Source organism: Crinia signifera, chromosome 7, assembly GCF_055691185.1.
Source record: "Crinia signifera chromosome 7, ASM5569118v1, whole genome shotgun sequence".
NCBI classification, from domain to species: Eukaryota; Metazoa; Chordata; class Amphibia; order Anura; family Myobatrachidae; genus Crinia; species Crinia signifera.
This window is the reverse complement of record NC_139223.1, coordinates 62371390-62383851: the sequence shown is the minus strand read 5'-3', so window position 1 is coordinate 62383851 and position 12462 is coordinate 62371390. Positions and strand designations below refer to the sequence as shown.

The following is a 12462-nucleotide window of genomic DNA, read 5'->3' as shown; positions in this document are numbered from 1 at the left end:
GCTTTATGCTGGCCACACATCAGACCAACTTTCCTCCAACCATCCAACTAGTTGGTTGGTTGGACCGAAAATCTGGTACTGTATTAGGGCAAATGCCAATAAGCAATTTGCTCACAAACTCAGGAGAATGGACAAAAACATTCAGTGAAATAGTTTAATTAAAATAGGTACAACTACAGTACATTGTCTGAGTGACAGTTGTTGTCCATTTTCCGATTTGAGAAACAAATGACTTAATTACAAATTACATTTGCTCCTATCCAGTACCAGGTTTTTATTCCATCCAACCAACTAGTTGGTTGGTTGGAGGAAAGTTGGTCTGATGTGTGGCCAGCATTAGTCTGTGGTGTAGAGTAGGTCAGTCAGGGGAGAGTTCAGCGTACAGAGGGTCAGTCTGTGGTGCAGTGTGGGTCAGTCAGGGGTGAGTGCAGTGGATCGGTCTGTGGTGTAGTGGGGTCAGTCAGGGTTGAGTGCAAAAGTGCAGAGAGTCAGTCTGTGTTGTACTGGGGGTCAGTAATGGGTGAGACTCATGCGTAATTCTGTGGTGTACTGGGGGTCAGTCATGGGTGAGACTCATGGGTAAAGGGCCCCATACATCAGCAATTAATTGTGACAATTTTCAGATATGGAGATGATTGCCACAATTAATTTTAGATGTGTGGGCTCCCCCTTTTGGCAATCCCAATCAAAATCGCCAATCGATTGCTTAATCAGGATTTTAAACATGTTTAATAATCTGGTATTATCTGCAGATCTCTTTTATATGTGTGGACATTTATGGATTTCCAGATACAGGAATTTTTTGGCCAGATAAATGGATTTTACAATCTATCTGACTTTGCCCACACATTACAGATTTATTTCAGTGATCGGCAGATTTTTCCATCTAAAGATTGCATCTTCATATCTGGAAATTGCCCAATCGATTGCTGTTCATAATGTAAATAGATGAAGACGAATTGGGAATGCCCACACATATAAAAGAGATCTGCAGATAATACCAGATTATTAAACATGTTTAAAAACCTGATTAAGCAATCGATTGGCGATTTTGATTGGGATTGCCAAAAGGGGGAGCCCACACATCTAAAATTAATTGTGGCAATCATCTCCATATCTGAAAATTGTCACAATAAATTGCTGATGTATGGGGCCCTTTTGTCTGTGGGTCAGTCAGGGGAGAGTGCAACATGCTGACAGTCCTGGATATCATAACCATGTTATAAATGTTTACAAAGACTGCAACCCTTTGTAAATGTAATTACCTTGTAGTTCCATTCTGGCATCACTTCTGCCAGACATGCACTAACAATTGCCCTCTTGGAAAGTCACTAAAATCACCCGTTACAGCTGTGATTGTCATAATTCTAGGCAACCAGAGACATCCAGGATCTATATACTTAACTTATATTGTGATATACACTGTACATATGAGCCACATCAACGTGGTTGATGAACCATGTCTGATGTCCCTATTAAATCTACCTCTTTCACTGTATGTCCCCCATTCACTGTATTCCCCACTCTGTCCCCCTTCTCTTAATGTCCATCAGTGCCTCCATTCATTGTATGTCCCCAAGCCTGACCCTCCTTCACTGTATGACTCCCATTCACTGTATGACCCCCATTCACTATGTACCCCACTCTGCCCCCATTCACTGTATGTCCCCCAGCCTGCCCCTGCTCCCCCTTCTCTGAATGGCCATCACTGCCTCCATTCACTGTATGTCCCCCAGCCTGACCCTCCTTCACTGTATGTCCCCCGCTCTGCCCCCTCCCTTTCCTGTATGTTTCCCAGCCCCTTGTGTGAGCCAGAGGAAGGAGAGGCAAAGCAGGCACTGCAAGGACAGGAGATGCTTGGGCTCCCGCTGCTGCCCTCCTCTGCTCTGCATGTTACAGGAGCAAGCTTCCCCCTTGCTGCCCCCCTCCCCAAACACTGCTGTCATGGTGATTGTGGAGTAGGGTGTTATAAGATTGCAGTAGCAGGGGTAGGATGCCAAACACATCTGACTGTGGCAGCCGGCACCTCCTCATTGCAGCAGACAGCAAGGTAAAGGAGCGCTCGCCGGGACCCACCTTTAGTGTCCTGTGCTTCCCACATCTGATGCTCTGCCAGCTTCCAGCTGGAGGCTGCGGGCCGCTTGAAATGACAGCACAGGCCGCATTTGGCCCCCGGGCCTGACTTTGGACATGCCTGCCATAGTGTAAAACTTGTTTTAGGAATGAAAAATAATCTCTGATATACCTTTTCTTCAGAATCCTGCTTGGCTGACGTACCCCATAAATGTGTGGATATTTGCTTGTCATGGCAACTGTACCTTTTTCTTTGCTTGTAAACACCCACCAGTATATTCAAATAATAATGCATAATGTATGTTCTATTGCAGTTAGCATCATAGGTACAGGGAGCAGGGGGTCCAAAAGTAAATACCTGCTGTAGTGACACCAACTACTCTGCATGTCTGTGACAGCAGATGTACTGGCCATACTTGCTGGTGAATCTGTCATTGGTTTTTCACAATTTAACACTTTGTGCTTCAGAGTGGAAAGGCCTATTATATCCATGACGGGGAGGATGTCAACTTTCACGAGTGGTTCCAGCCAATGGTAAGTAAAGTTGGGTAAAATCAGAATATTAGATCTCATGCACAGAAAAGATACAATCAAGTGTTCAGGATGCGGGTATGTGTGAAGGTCACGGTGGAGTGTAAGTAAGAGTTACCTCTGAGTTGCTAGAAGTCGCCTTTTCGCTTTTCGTGTCAGCTGAGAAGATCACACCTCCTTACACCAGAGTGAGGCGCCCGGTCAGGTACAACACTTACGTTTTATTTAGTAACACAGAAATGGTACATAGATAAACAGTCTAGGACTATAATGTTACCAACCAGTATTGATCAATAGTATGTACTTTCACACCCCCCTAGCGGGGTAGTCTCACAAAAATAATTGGACATAACCTTAGTCTATCTTACGTTGTGTCACCACCGAGTGAGGGGGTCGATCCCGTAGACCGTAACCGGGTACTTGGGAATACGGCCCTCTCACCCAGCAACACAAGTGGCCACTCACTGTAGTGCAATTACTGTACACAGAAAACACTATATGTAACAAAAATACAGACACAATGAAACATTCAATATAACCTGAGGACGTATTCTTCTTCTGCAATCCCTGAATGAGTCCCCTTGTGCACAAGGTCTTGTGGTTACTCTCTCAGGTGGTGCTCCTAGGATGCAGGCAACTTCCGGGAGTTTTAACAATAAACTGGGACTAAATCCTGGCATTATCAACTTTGGCCACGAGATGGTGCTTTTTCCCTATTGCACAGAGACCACAGCCGTGCCTTACAGCAAACAGTAAAGTTAGCTCCACGTGGATTTACGTGAAATGGTAAAGTAACTCCAATACAGTTGAGGGGGGTAATACAAGGCTCCTTAAGGGTAACTACGGGATCCAGGAGTCCCTCCGGCTCTAGAAGTCCCTTGCACCTGGTGACACGGGCTACTCCACCCCTAAATGAGGCTGTGTGTTCTCTAATCCCGGCAGGGGCACTGGGGCTGGAGCGGGGTGCTGCCTCACTTAACCCCCCCAGAGGTGAGGCTGGGAAGGGCACATGCAGGTACATTTAGGTAGGGAAGAGGCCTCTCTGCGGTGGCGGGTACAGCGAGTGTCTGCCTGGGGTGGCGGGTAGGAGGTATACCTGTGAGCTGGAAACAGTTGCAGGCTCCTGCCCGTCACTACTCCATCTCCCAATGTCCAGTCAGCTGGCTGTTAAGTGCCGCGGTCTCCGTTCCGGCCGCCGCTGACAGGGAATGGCACTGCACGCTGCTTCTGCTGCCGGAAGGGCGCACTAGTGTGGGCAGCACAGCGTTGCTGCACTCAATCGCCCCTCTGGTCTGCTGGCTCCCGCTCTGGTTCTTTCAGCTGGAGGCGCTGCCTCTCTCCCTTGGAGCTCCCGATGCAGGCTGTCTCCTCCACGCAACCACCTCCACGGTACCTCAGGTTGGGGTGCCACACATCTCCTCACTTGAAGGATGCCTGTCCTCGGGCATCGATTTGGGTGGCTATGAATGTTCTGAAGAAAGTCTCTGACTTTAAATTTAGGGCCCAAATGTCCACTGTCCTTTTTGGAGGGGGCCACATGCATAAATTACACATTTACAACTCTTAACGCTATACACATTACACATATGTTCAATGATACATTATGTGCGAGCAGCACTATTGTCGGTACAGTAGGGGTGGCACGCATTACGTGCCCTTGACCGAACACCTCGTCTCAGGCTCAGGGGGTATTCCTTCGGCCGGTTCTACACTGGTTCTTGGGCTGATTCTGAACGGTACGTCTGAAGGGGGCGGTGCGATCCACCCAACACTCAGCCTCGGCTCTCACGGGTTCTGGAATGGTCAACATGGGGAAGGTCGTCAGTAAAAAGGTCAACATGGGGACTTTTTTTTTGTCCCAAATTTCTACACAGTTGACATGGACACTTAAATATAGCACCTCGTCCCCTCGCATGGCTTGCTGCGCTCGGGCATGGTTCCTTGCTACGATCAGTACACTATTTTATTCTCTCACCACGCCCTAGTGGATGGTGGGACATGAAATACCGCCTGTCAGCACATGTCAACCTTTTGACTGTCAACTACAGACCGACCTATGGTATCAACCTAATGCTTGTCGGCCATCATGCTGTAGACCTATTGACCGTATCCCCAGGGTGCACTTCTCACACTGCTTTTCTAAGCAGTGTTGTTTCATGCGCAAGATGCAAGAACAGATCAAAATCCTTCAAAAAGTGATTTATTCTCATTAGGTATTTTTGAGATCTGAATTGATTTATTAGTTTTTAGTTTTAAAACTGGCCTGTCGTAGTTGCCAGGTACCCCTTACTCATGCTAGTAGTCACAGACAGCTGAGTATCAGTAAGCTAACTTGTAATATTTTTATTTATACATTGCGGCAATAAGGAATTTTTGTTATTTCCGGGGTAATCGTTCAAAATGCGCAGTAGCAGAAAAACCGTAAAAGTTGTAATTAATGTTTGTCTTAAAGTGTGAGGCGTCTGTTGACCTTTCCAGTTGGAGCAGCAAACCTACAAAAGGTTGCGCTGCAATTATGCCACACATGTACAATGCCAATACAGTGACTGCTTTTCTTATATTTGCAGTTTAAAAAACTGGGTTTCCCGGATCCTTGGATAACTCTGCCCATTTCTCTGGTCTATGCTGCAGGTATACATAATGGCTATAATTATCATTTATTTTAGCTACAGGAGACTATGCCCTATTTAAAGCACAATACTTGTGGCCGGCACACGGGGTTAATGGCGGCTACAGCACTGAAGGGGTTAACTCTCCATGCTTTGCTGTTATTCAGAACAAGGGCACTTGACATGTTTTAAACTGTATGAGTAGCACTGAGCTGGGACAGGACCCCTTCTGCAGTGCTGATGTAAGTTGTAGCCTGCTGCTGGGCACCAGGCACAGATTATATGTACTTATGAAATATATGTTTGGCACTGAGCTAGGACTGCATCATATATTGTGTATATTGTATTGAATATTGAGGAATGCATTCTGGACTTACAATGCACTTAGTACATTTCTGGGGGAAGGAATTTAGCAAATCTTGGTGATGAGGAAATGAGATGCTAAACTGTCAGAAGGTCTGTGAGTGTCCAATACACAGCAGGGAGTAGGCTCTGTGTCTGAAGCCCTGTGTAAAAGGTGATAAGGAAACAAATTTATGTACTGTATGTGATGGGTCGCTGAACCCAGGCCATCCTGTGTGAGGTGTTGGTAATGCAGACATTTGTGTTTCTTTATGTAAACATGTCCAGTAGATAAATATCTCCCCTGTTCCTGGAAGTTATATATTCTAAGCATACTTGCCTACTTTTGAAAACTAATTTCAGGGAGATTATAGTTGGCAGGAGAATTTTGCACAGTGCCACATTTAGGGGTAGGGTTACCACCTTTTTGTTGAGAGATTCCCGGACATTGGCCCGCCCCTTGACACACCCACTGCCCCGCCCATGTCCCGCCCCAGCTCCGCCCCCTTATGTTGAATTTTTTTAAACCTTTGCTTCAATTTCATTCTTGATTTTGCATACCATAATGCCAGTTACATGTTACATCATACACAGTAATACCCATTACACGTTATGCCCCACACCGTGATGCCCATTACATGTTACGACATACACCGCAATGCCCATTACACGATATGCTAGGACTGTAAAGGTTTTTTGTAAAGCAGGCATAATACAGACAGTGCGCGCCGTAGGCAAAAAAATTCAACATAACGCCGATTACACGTCACACACCCATTACATAATGTACAAAATGGCATAGTATACCACATGCCATAATGCCCATTACATCTTATGCCACACAGCGTGATGCCCATTACACATTATGCTTATTACTTGTTATGCCAGGACTCAATTTTTTTCTAAGATAGGGACAACACAGACACCGTAATGCTGATTACACATCACACACCCATTACATAGTATACCACATGCCATAATGCCCATTACATGTTATGCCATACACCTAAATGCCCATTACACGTTATGCCAGGACTCAACAAATTTTTTGTAATGGAGGGACAAACAGTGCACGCCGAAGGCGTGCGGTAAAAAAAATTCACCGTAATGCTGATTACATGGCACACACCCATTACATAGTATACCACATGCCATAATTCCCATTACACATTATCCCAAACACCGCAATGCCCATTACACATTATTCCAAACACCGTAATGCCCATTATGCCACACACTGTGATGCCCATTACACACACCACACATCCTAATGCCTATTATATATATTATGCCATATAAGTGCCACTTACATACATGTTAATTGTTAGTGGTTTAATGCGTGATGACAGGGCCTTCATGCCCGATGCCACTAGGTAGTGCAAATGCATGTTGCCAAAGGGGGGGGGGTGCAAATGCCCATTGCCAAGGGGGAGAATAAATACCTATTACCCTTATTACCAAGGGGGTGTGTATTCCAGGTCTGGGCTGGATCGGTCACATCAGTGGAGTGGCGTAACTAGAAATTTTGCGTCCCCCTGGCAAAAAATGTTTTGCACCCCCTCCCATACATTATTAATTATAATTTTTTTCATACATATCCTTACATTTAATCCATCACTATTTCCCCTTTACCCCTCCTATCACAATTATCCCTCCTCCTCCCATCAAAGTTATCCCTCCTGTTCCCTCACTTAACACATATATATATATATATATATACATATACTGTATATATATATACATATATACAGGTAGAGAAACCGCACACAAAAAGATTCTATTTCCAACAGTGGGTGCCAGATCATATAAAGATTAGTATAGATGTATTCCCACACATGGTAGAAAAATGGCCTGCACACCAGTTTATGCAAATTTGAAAAAAGCTTTATAAGCAGAAAAAGTCAAAAAAGATAGCACATGGCAACATACTGTTCAAAAAGTTTTGTAACAAGTGGGAAGGTTACTTATCAAAGGTCCAATGCATCCATGAAAACTGCATACTCTATGGGACACCCATCACCACTTCAAAGCAGGTTACCCGACAGCCTGTTTCGGTGGTGCTACCACCTTCTTCAAGGGTACAAAGCAATACTGAAAATGCTGCCATTAAATAGAGCACCAAATGGCGCCAAAATCCACCAAACAAACCTCACCTGTTGATTACATACACCTGGGCTAGAAAACGTCACTCAAATGCCGCTGGAACGCAGGAAGTGTATCATGGAACGCACAGATACTTCCTGTTGCGTTAGAACATATTGCCAGCAATAATAACATAAAAGCATAAAAGCATACCGTGGTGTCCGGAGTTGTGGTGAACACAGCTAAAGGGTGACGCTCACAACAGAATGCACCGCCGCTGAACGATGTTCAGCACACCTACGGTGCGCTTCCCATCAGCAGCTGAACAGCGCGACTGTCTCCGCGTCACTTCCTCCTAGTGGAACGCACAGAGCAAGGCAATGGAACGCACAGCCATTGCTCTGGCTCCCACCGCTGTCACTCATTACTCACAAACGGAACACATACGGCTGGCCGTAACTAGCACAGCCTAAATAAATATTCATATTATACTGGCAACCACTGTATATTAGATGTGACTGGTGTCAGCCTTTGGTGTTGACAACAGTGAGGAATTACTGTTTGTATATGATTAAGGCCACCATATTGTTGCCCCATAGAGAACCATCACCATGTGATATAAAGTAACAACATGTGATGACATACATGTCCCTCCCGACTTGGACAGATTTAGTATGTCACCAAACTTTTAAAGGGAACAACGTGTGTCTTTCTGACATACACACGTTGTTCCCTTTAAAAGTTTGGTGACATACTAAATCTGTCACATGGTGATGGTTCTCTATGGGGCAACAATATGGTGGCCTTAATCATATACAAACAGTAATTCCTCACTGTTGTCAACACCAAAGGCTGACACCAGTCACATCTAATATACAGTGGTTGCCAGTATAATATGAATATTTATTTAGGCTGTGCTAGTTACGGCCAGCCGTATGTGTTCCGTTTGTGAGTAATGAGTGACAGCGGTGGGAGCCAGAGCAATGGCTGTGCGTTCCATTGCCTTGCTCTGTGCGTTCCACTAGGAGGAAGTGACGCGGAGACAGTCGCGCTGTTCAGCTGCTGATGGGAAGCGCACCGTAGGTGTGCTGAACATCGTTCAGCGGCGGTGCATTCTGTTGTGAGCGTCACCCTTTAGCTGTGTTCACCACAACTCCGGACACCACGGTATGCTTTTATGCTTTTATGTTATTATTGCTGGCAATATGTTCTAACGCAACAGGAAGTATCTGTGCGTTCCATGATACACTTCCTGCGTTCCAGCGGCATTTGAGTGACGTTTTCTAGCCCAGGTGTATGTAATCAACAGGTGAGGTTTGTTTGGTGGATTTTGGCGCCATTTGGTGCTCTATTTAATGGCAGCATTTTCAGTATTGCTTTGTACCCTTGAAGAAGGTGGTAGCACCACCGAAACAGGCTGTCGGGTAACCTGCTTTGAAGTGGTGATGGGTGTCCCATAGAGTATGCAGTTTTCATGGATGCATTGGACCTTTGATAAGTAACCTTCCCACTTGTTACAAAACTTTTTGAACAGTATGTTGCCATGTGCTATCTTTTTTGACTTTTTCTGCTTATAAAGCTTTTTTCAAATTTGCATAAACTGGTGTGCAGGCCATTTTTCTACCATGTGTGGGAATACATCTATATATATATATATATATACATATATATATATATATATATACATATATATATATATATATATATATATATATATATATATATATATATATATATATATATATATATATATAATCCTAGAAGTTTCAGAGTCAGACCTGGGGTGGCAGGCAGGCAGGCAGGCTCCAGGTGCAGCTGTCCGGATTCTGGACACACACAAGTGCAGTGTGCACGTGAATCTTTAGTTTCACTTTCAGCTCAGACTGTGGCAGCCTTTATAATCAACCTAAAGCCTCACTATAATATACCTTACTGTGAGGATTTAGGTTGATTGTAAAGCCTGCCACAGTCTATAAAACTAGCGAAGTGTCTGTGGCAGGCAGGACCGAGGGTGAGAAGCATTATGCTCACCTCGTCTCAGCAGGGAGAATTCCTCCTTGCTTCCTATACCCTGCTGAGGCTAGCACCGCCAAGGACTGAGCCCTGGCATTCTCCTCCTGCATTTACACAGGTACTGCTGCTGCATCACATGGTCCGACAGCCCAGGGAGACGGGGTCCCTCCAGGGTATGGGAAGTCCCGGCGGGGTCCCTCCAGCGCATAGAAATTAAGCGGAGACACCTCCGGTTACTTCCCATGCGCTGGAGGGACCCCGCCGGCGACTTCTCATACCCTGGAGGGACCCCCTGTCTGCCTGTGCTGACGGACACTGATGACACAGAGCTGTCTCTCCCTCCACCCCCCCGCTAACCCCGTAGATTCGGACAGTGCTGCAGCTGCTGCTGCCAGGGCCACCTGAATCCCGGACATTGTATAGTCCGGGACAGCCACCCGTCCGGACTCCGGACGCCGGCCTGAAATACCGGACTGTCCGGAGTAATCCCGGACGGGTGGTAACCCTATTGAGGGGGCATGTCAGGCTCTACCCAAAGGGCATGTCTAGTTGCATATAAGGAGAGATTGTGAAAAGAGATTGTGAACGTGGCACCTAGAAGTGTGGGTGTGTACTGCTACATCTAAGAGGAATATTTTAAAATGACTTATATCCAAATGTAGATGAGCCCCAAAGCAGTTAGTAAGAGCTACTGGGAAATGGCGCTGATGATTCAATGTAAATATCTGTCTCTAATTCCGTTTTTACCTAAAAAATGTAACAGTGTAATGTGGGCTAGGTGAAATGAGGGAGATTGGTAGACTAATGAGGGAGAGAGGGAGATTGCTGCTATTTCAGGGAGTCTCCTGCAGAATGCAGGAGGGTAGGCATGTATGATTCTAAGGAAATTGGACTCATCCTTTGTAGTATGTAATCTTGGTTCGTTATGCACTAGAAGTAACATGTCAGATTGAGATGCAAATTGTAAATGTATGGGGGAGGATTTGACAATGCCAGTGTGTTTTCTGTCTTTATAAGCAGGGCCTGTGAGCCCAAGTTGTTGTACTTCTGCCTGTATCTGAATGCTGTAACATCACTTGTATGCTGTACCTCCTAGGGACCTAGGAGAGGGCTCTCTTCAGAGCTTCTACTTGAGCAAATAAACCATCTTTTGCCCAAGAAGTCTGCTTCATCTGCGACCAACAGAATTAATTGCAATAATTCCGTTCTCCGGCTGTTCTGGGCATAGCATCCAGCGTCTCCGAGTCTCCGCTCTGCCAGCTACCAAAGCAGAGGTCTGGTCCGTGACCAGTGGGGGACCAGTCGACACCAGCAGTGTGTCGACGCAGGTAGTACTCAGGGTCAGCGGTTGGGCCTGAGGAGGTATCCGTGGTTCCAGACGCCACGTAGTAGGAGTCTGGTGGTGGCAGCGATAACCCCGCCCACTGCGTAGTGGGTGGAGTCAGTAACAGGCGGTTACTGACGGTAACAGGGAATCCCCTATTGGCCAGGTCCCGTGAGACCAGGAACCGCTATCTGTGGACCCGAAGGGCATAGCCAGAGCTAAGGGCAGGCGTCCGGTCACAGAAATTGGTGGCAAGCCGGTGGGATAACCCAGGCGGCTCTTCAGTCACCCGATTGGAGAAGCCGCGTTACTCAGGGAAGAGTAACGGCAGCCAGGAGAACGCGCAAGATGGCGGACTTCAATGGAATGTCGAAGGATGACCTCGAGTTTGTGTGTCGGGAGAAGGGTGTGGAGATCCCTTCCAAAGCAACTGTAAACGAAATGAGGGTGGCGCTCAAGCGCTTGGAGGAGTCGAGTCGGGAGGAGGTGCAGCACGCTGATGGTGACCGTGTCCAGGAGGACAGCCACACAGAGGACCTTCATCTGGACCCGGTGAGACTCACAAGCCCCGCCCCCTCTAGCAGCAGCCACGTTTCCCAACATTCCCTAGCAGGGCCAGGATCCCCGCATCCCAGGGTGGACGGCGCGGATAGCCTAGCGGATCGGCTAGAGGAATTAGGGGAGAGGGCAACGGAACAAGAACGCATGCTCATCATTCGGATGTGGCATGCGGAGCGGGCACCACAGGCTGTGGTACCCCGGGCGCCGTTGTCAGCTGCTACCCACGAGTGGGACGGATTCAGTTTGCTAAGTTTGCTGACAGCGATGGGGATATTGATGGACATTTGCAAGTTTTTGAGAGGACTTGTAAACTACATGATTTGCCCAAACAGGAGTGGGTAAGACACCTTGTACCCACCCTGTATGGAGAGGCCTTGGAGGCCTATCGAGGAGTGGCCAATGAGGACTGTGGGGACTATGATGTTGTCGCCAAGGCCCTCCTCCAACGGTTTTTTGTAACTCCTGAGTCCTACAGGAAAAAGTTTCGGGACTTGCCAAAGAATCCGGGCAGCACCCACGAGCAGTTTGCCACCCAGCTGCGGCAGTACTTGGTGAAGTGGGTGCAGGAATCAAAGGCCACAACCTGGGACACCCTGATTGATGTGATCTGCAGGGAGCAGTTCTACCGCAGGTGTGCCCAGGAAGTGAAGGAGTGGGTGCTAGATCGGGAGCCACCCAGTGTAAAGATGGCTGCCCAGCTAGCGGACAAGTATGTGGCAACTCGGTCACAGGGGCTGAAACGCCCAAGTAGCAGCCCACTACAAAGGACTGTACCACCAGGGGGACACCCCTCTTCAGCTCATCGCCCCCCAAAGCAAGCATCTTCCAACCCGGGTGCTCTTGGCCAGCAAGCGCCCCGCAGCGTCTCTGCGAGTAATCAGGGATCATCGGAGCCCCACCTGGTCAAGAAGTGCTACAGCTGTGGGA

General features: G+C 47.0%; 1 protein-coding gene and 1 long non-coding RNA gene across 2 annotated transcripts in view; one reads left to right on the top strand and one right to left on the bottom strand.

The window, feature by feature from the left end:
• The window catches only part of SDR42E2 (short chain dehydrogenase/reductase family 42E, member 2), a 63276-nt gene that overhangs the window by 44947 nt on the left and 5867 nt on the right, over positions 1–12462 (top strand). Inside the window, exons 8-9 of the mRNA XM_083153235.1 lie at positions 2542–2607; positions 5172–5235. Of these exons, the coding sequence (XP_083009361.1) occupies positions 2542–2607; positions 5172–5235 (130 nt within the window). The remainder of the gene's footprint in view (positions 1–2541; positions 2608–5171; positions 5236–12462) is intronic.
• LOC146020257 (uncharacterized) overlaps positions 2841–12462 on the bottom strand; it is a 134100-nt gene continuing 124478 nt past the window's right edge. The window contains exon 5 of the long non-coding RNA XR_014450759.1: positions 2841–4398. This is a non-coding gene — a long non-coding RNA (uncharacterized LOC146020257). The remainder of the gene's footprint in view (positions 4399–12462) is intronic.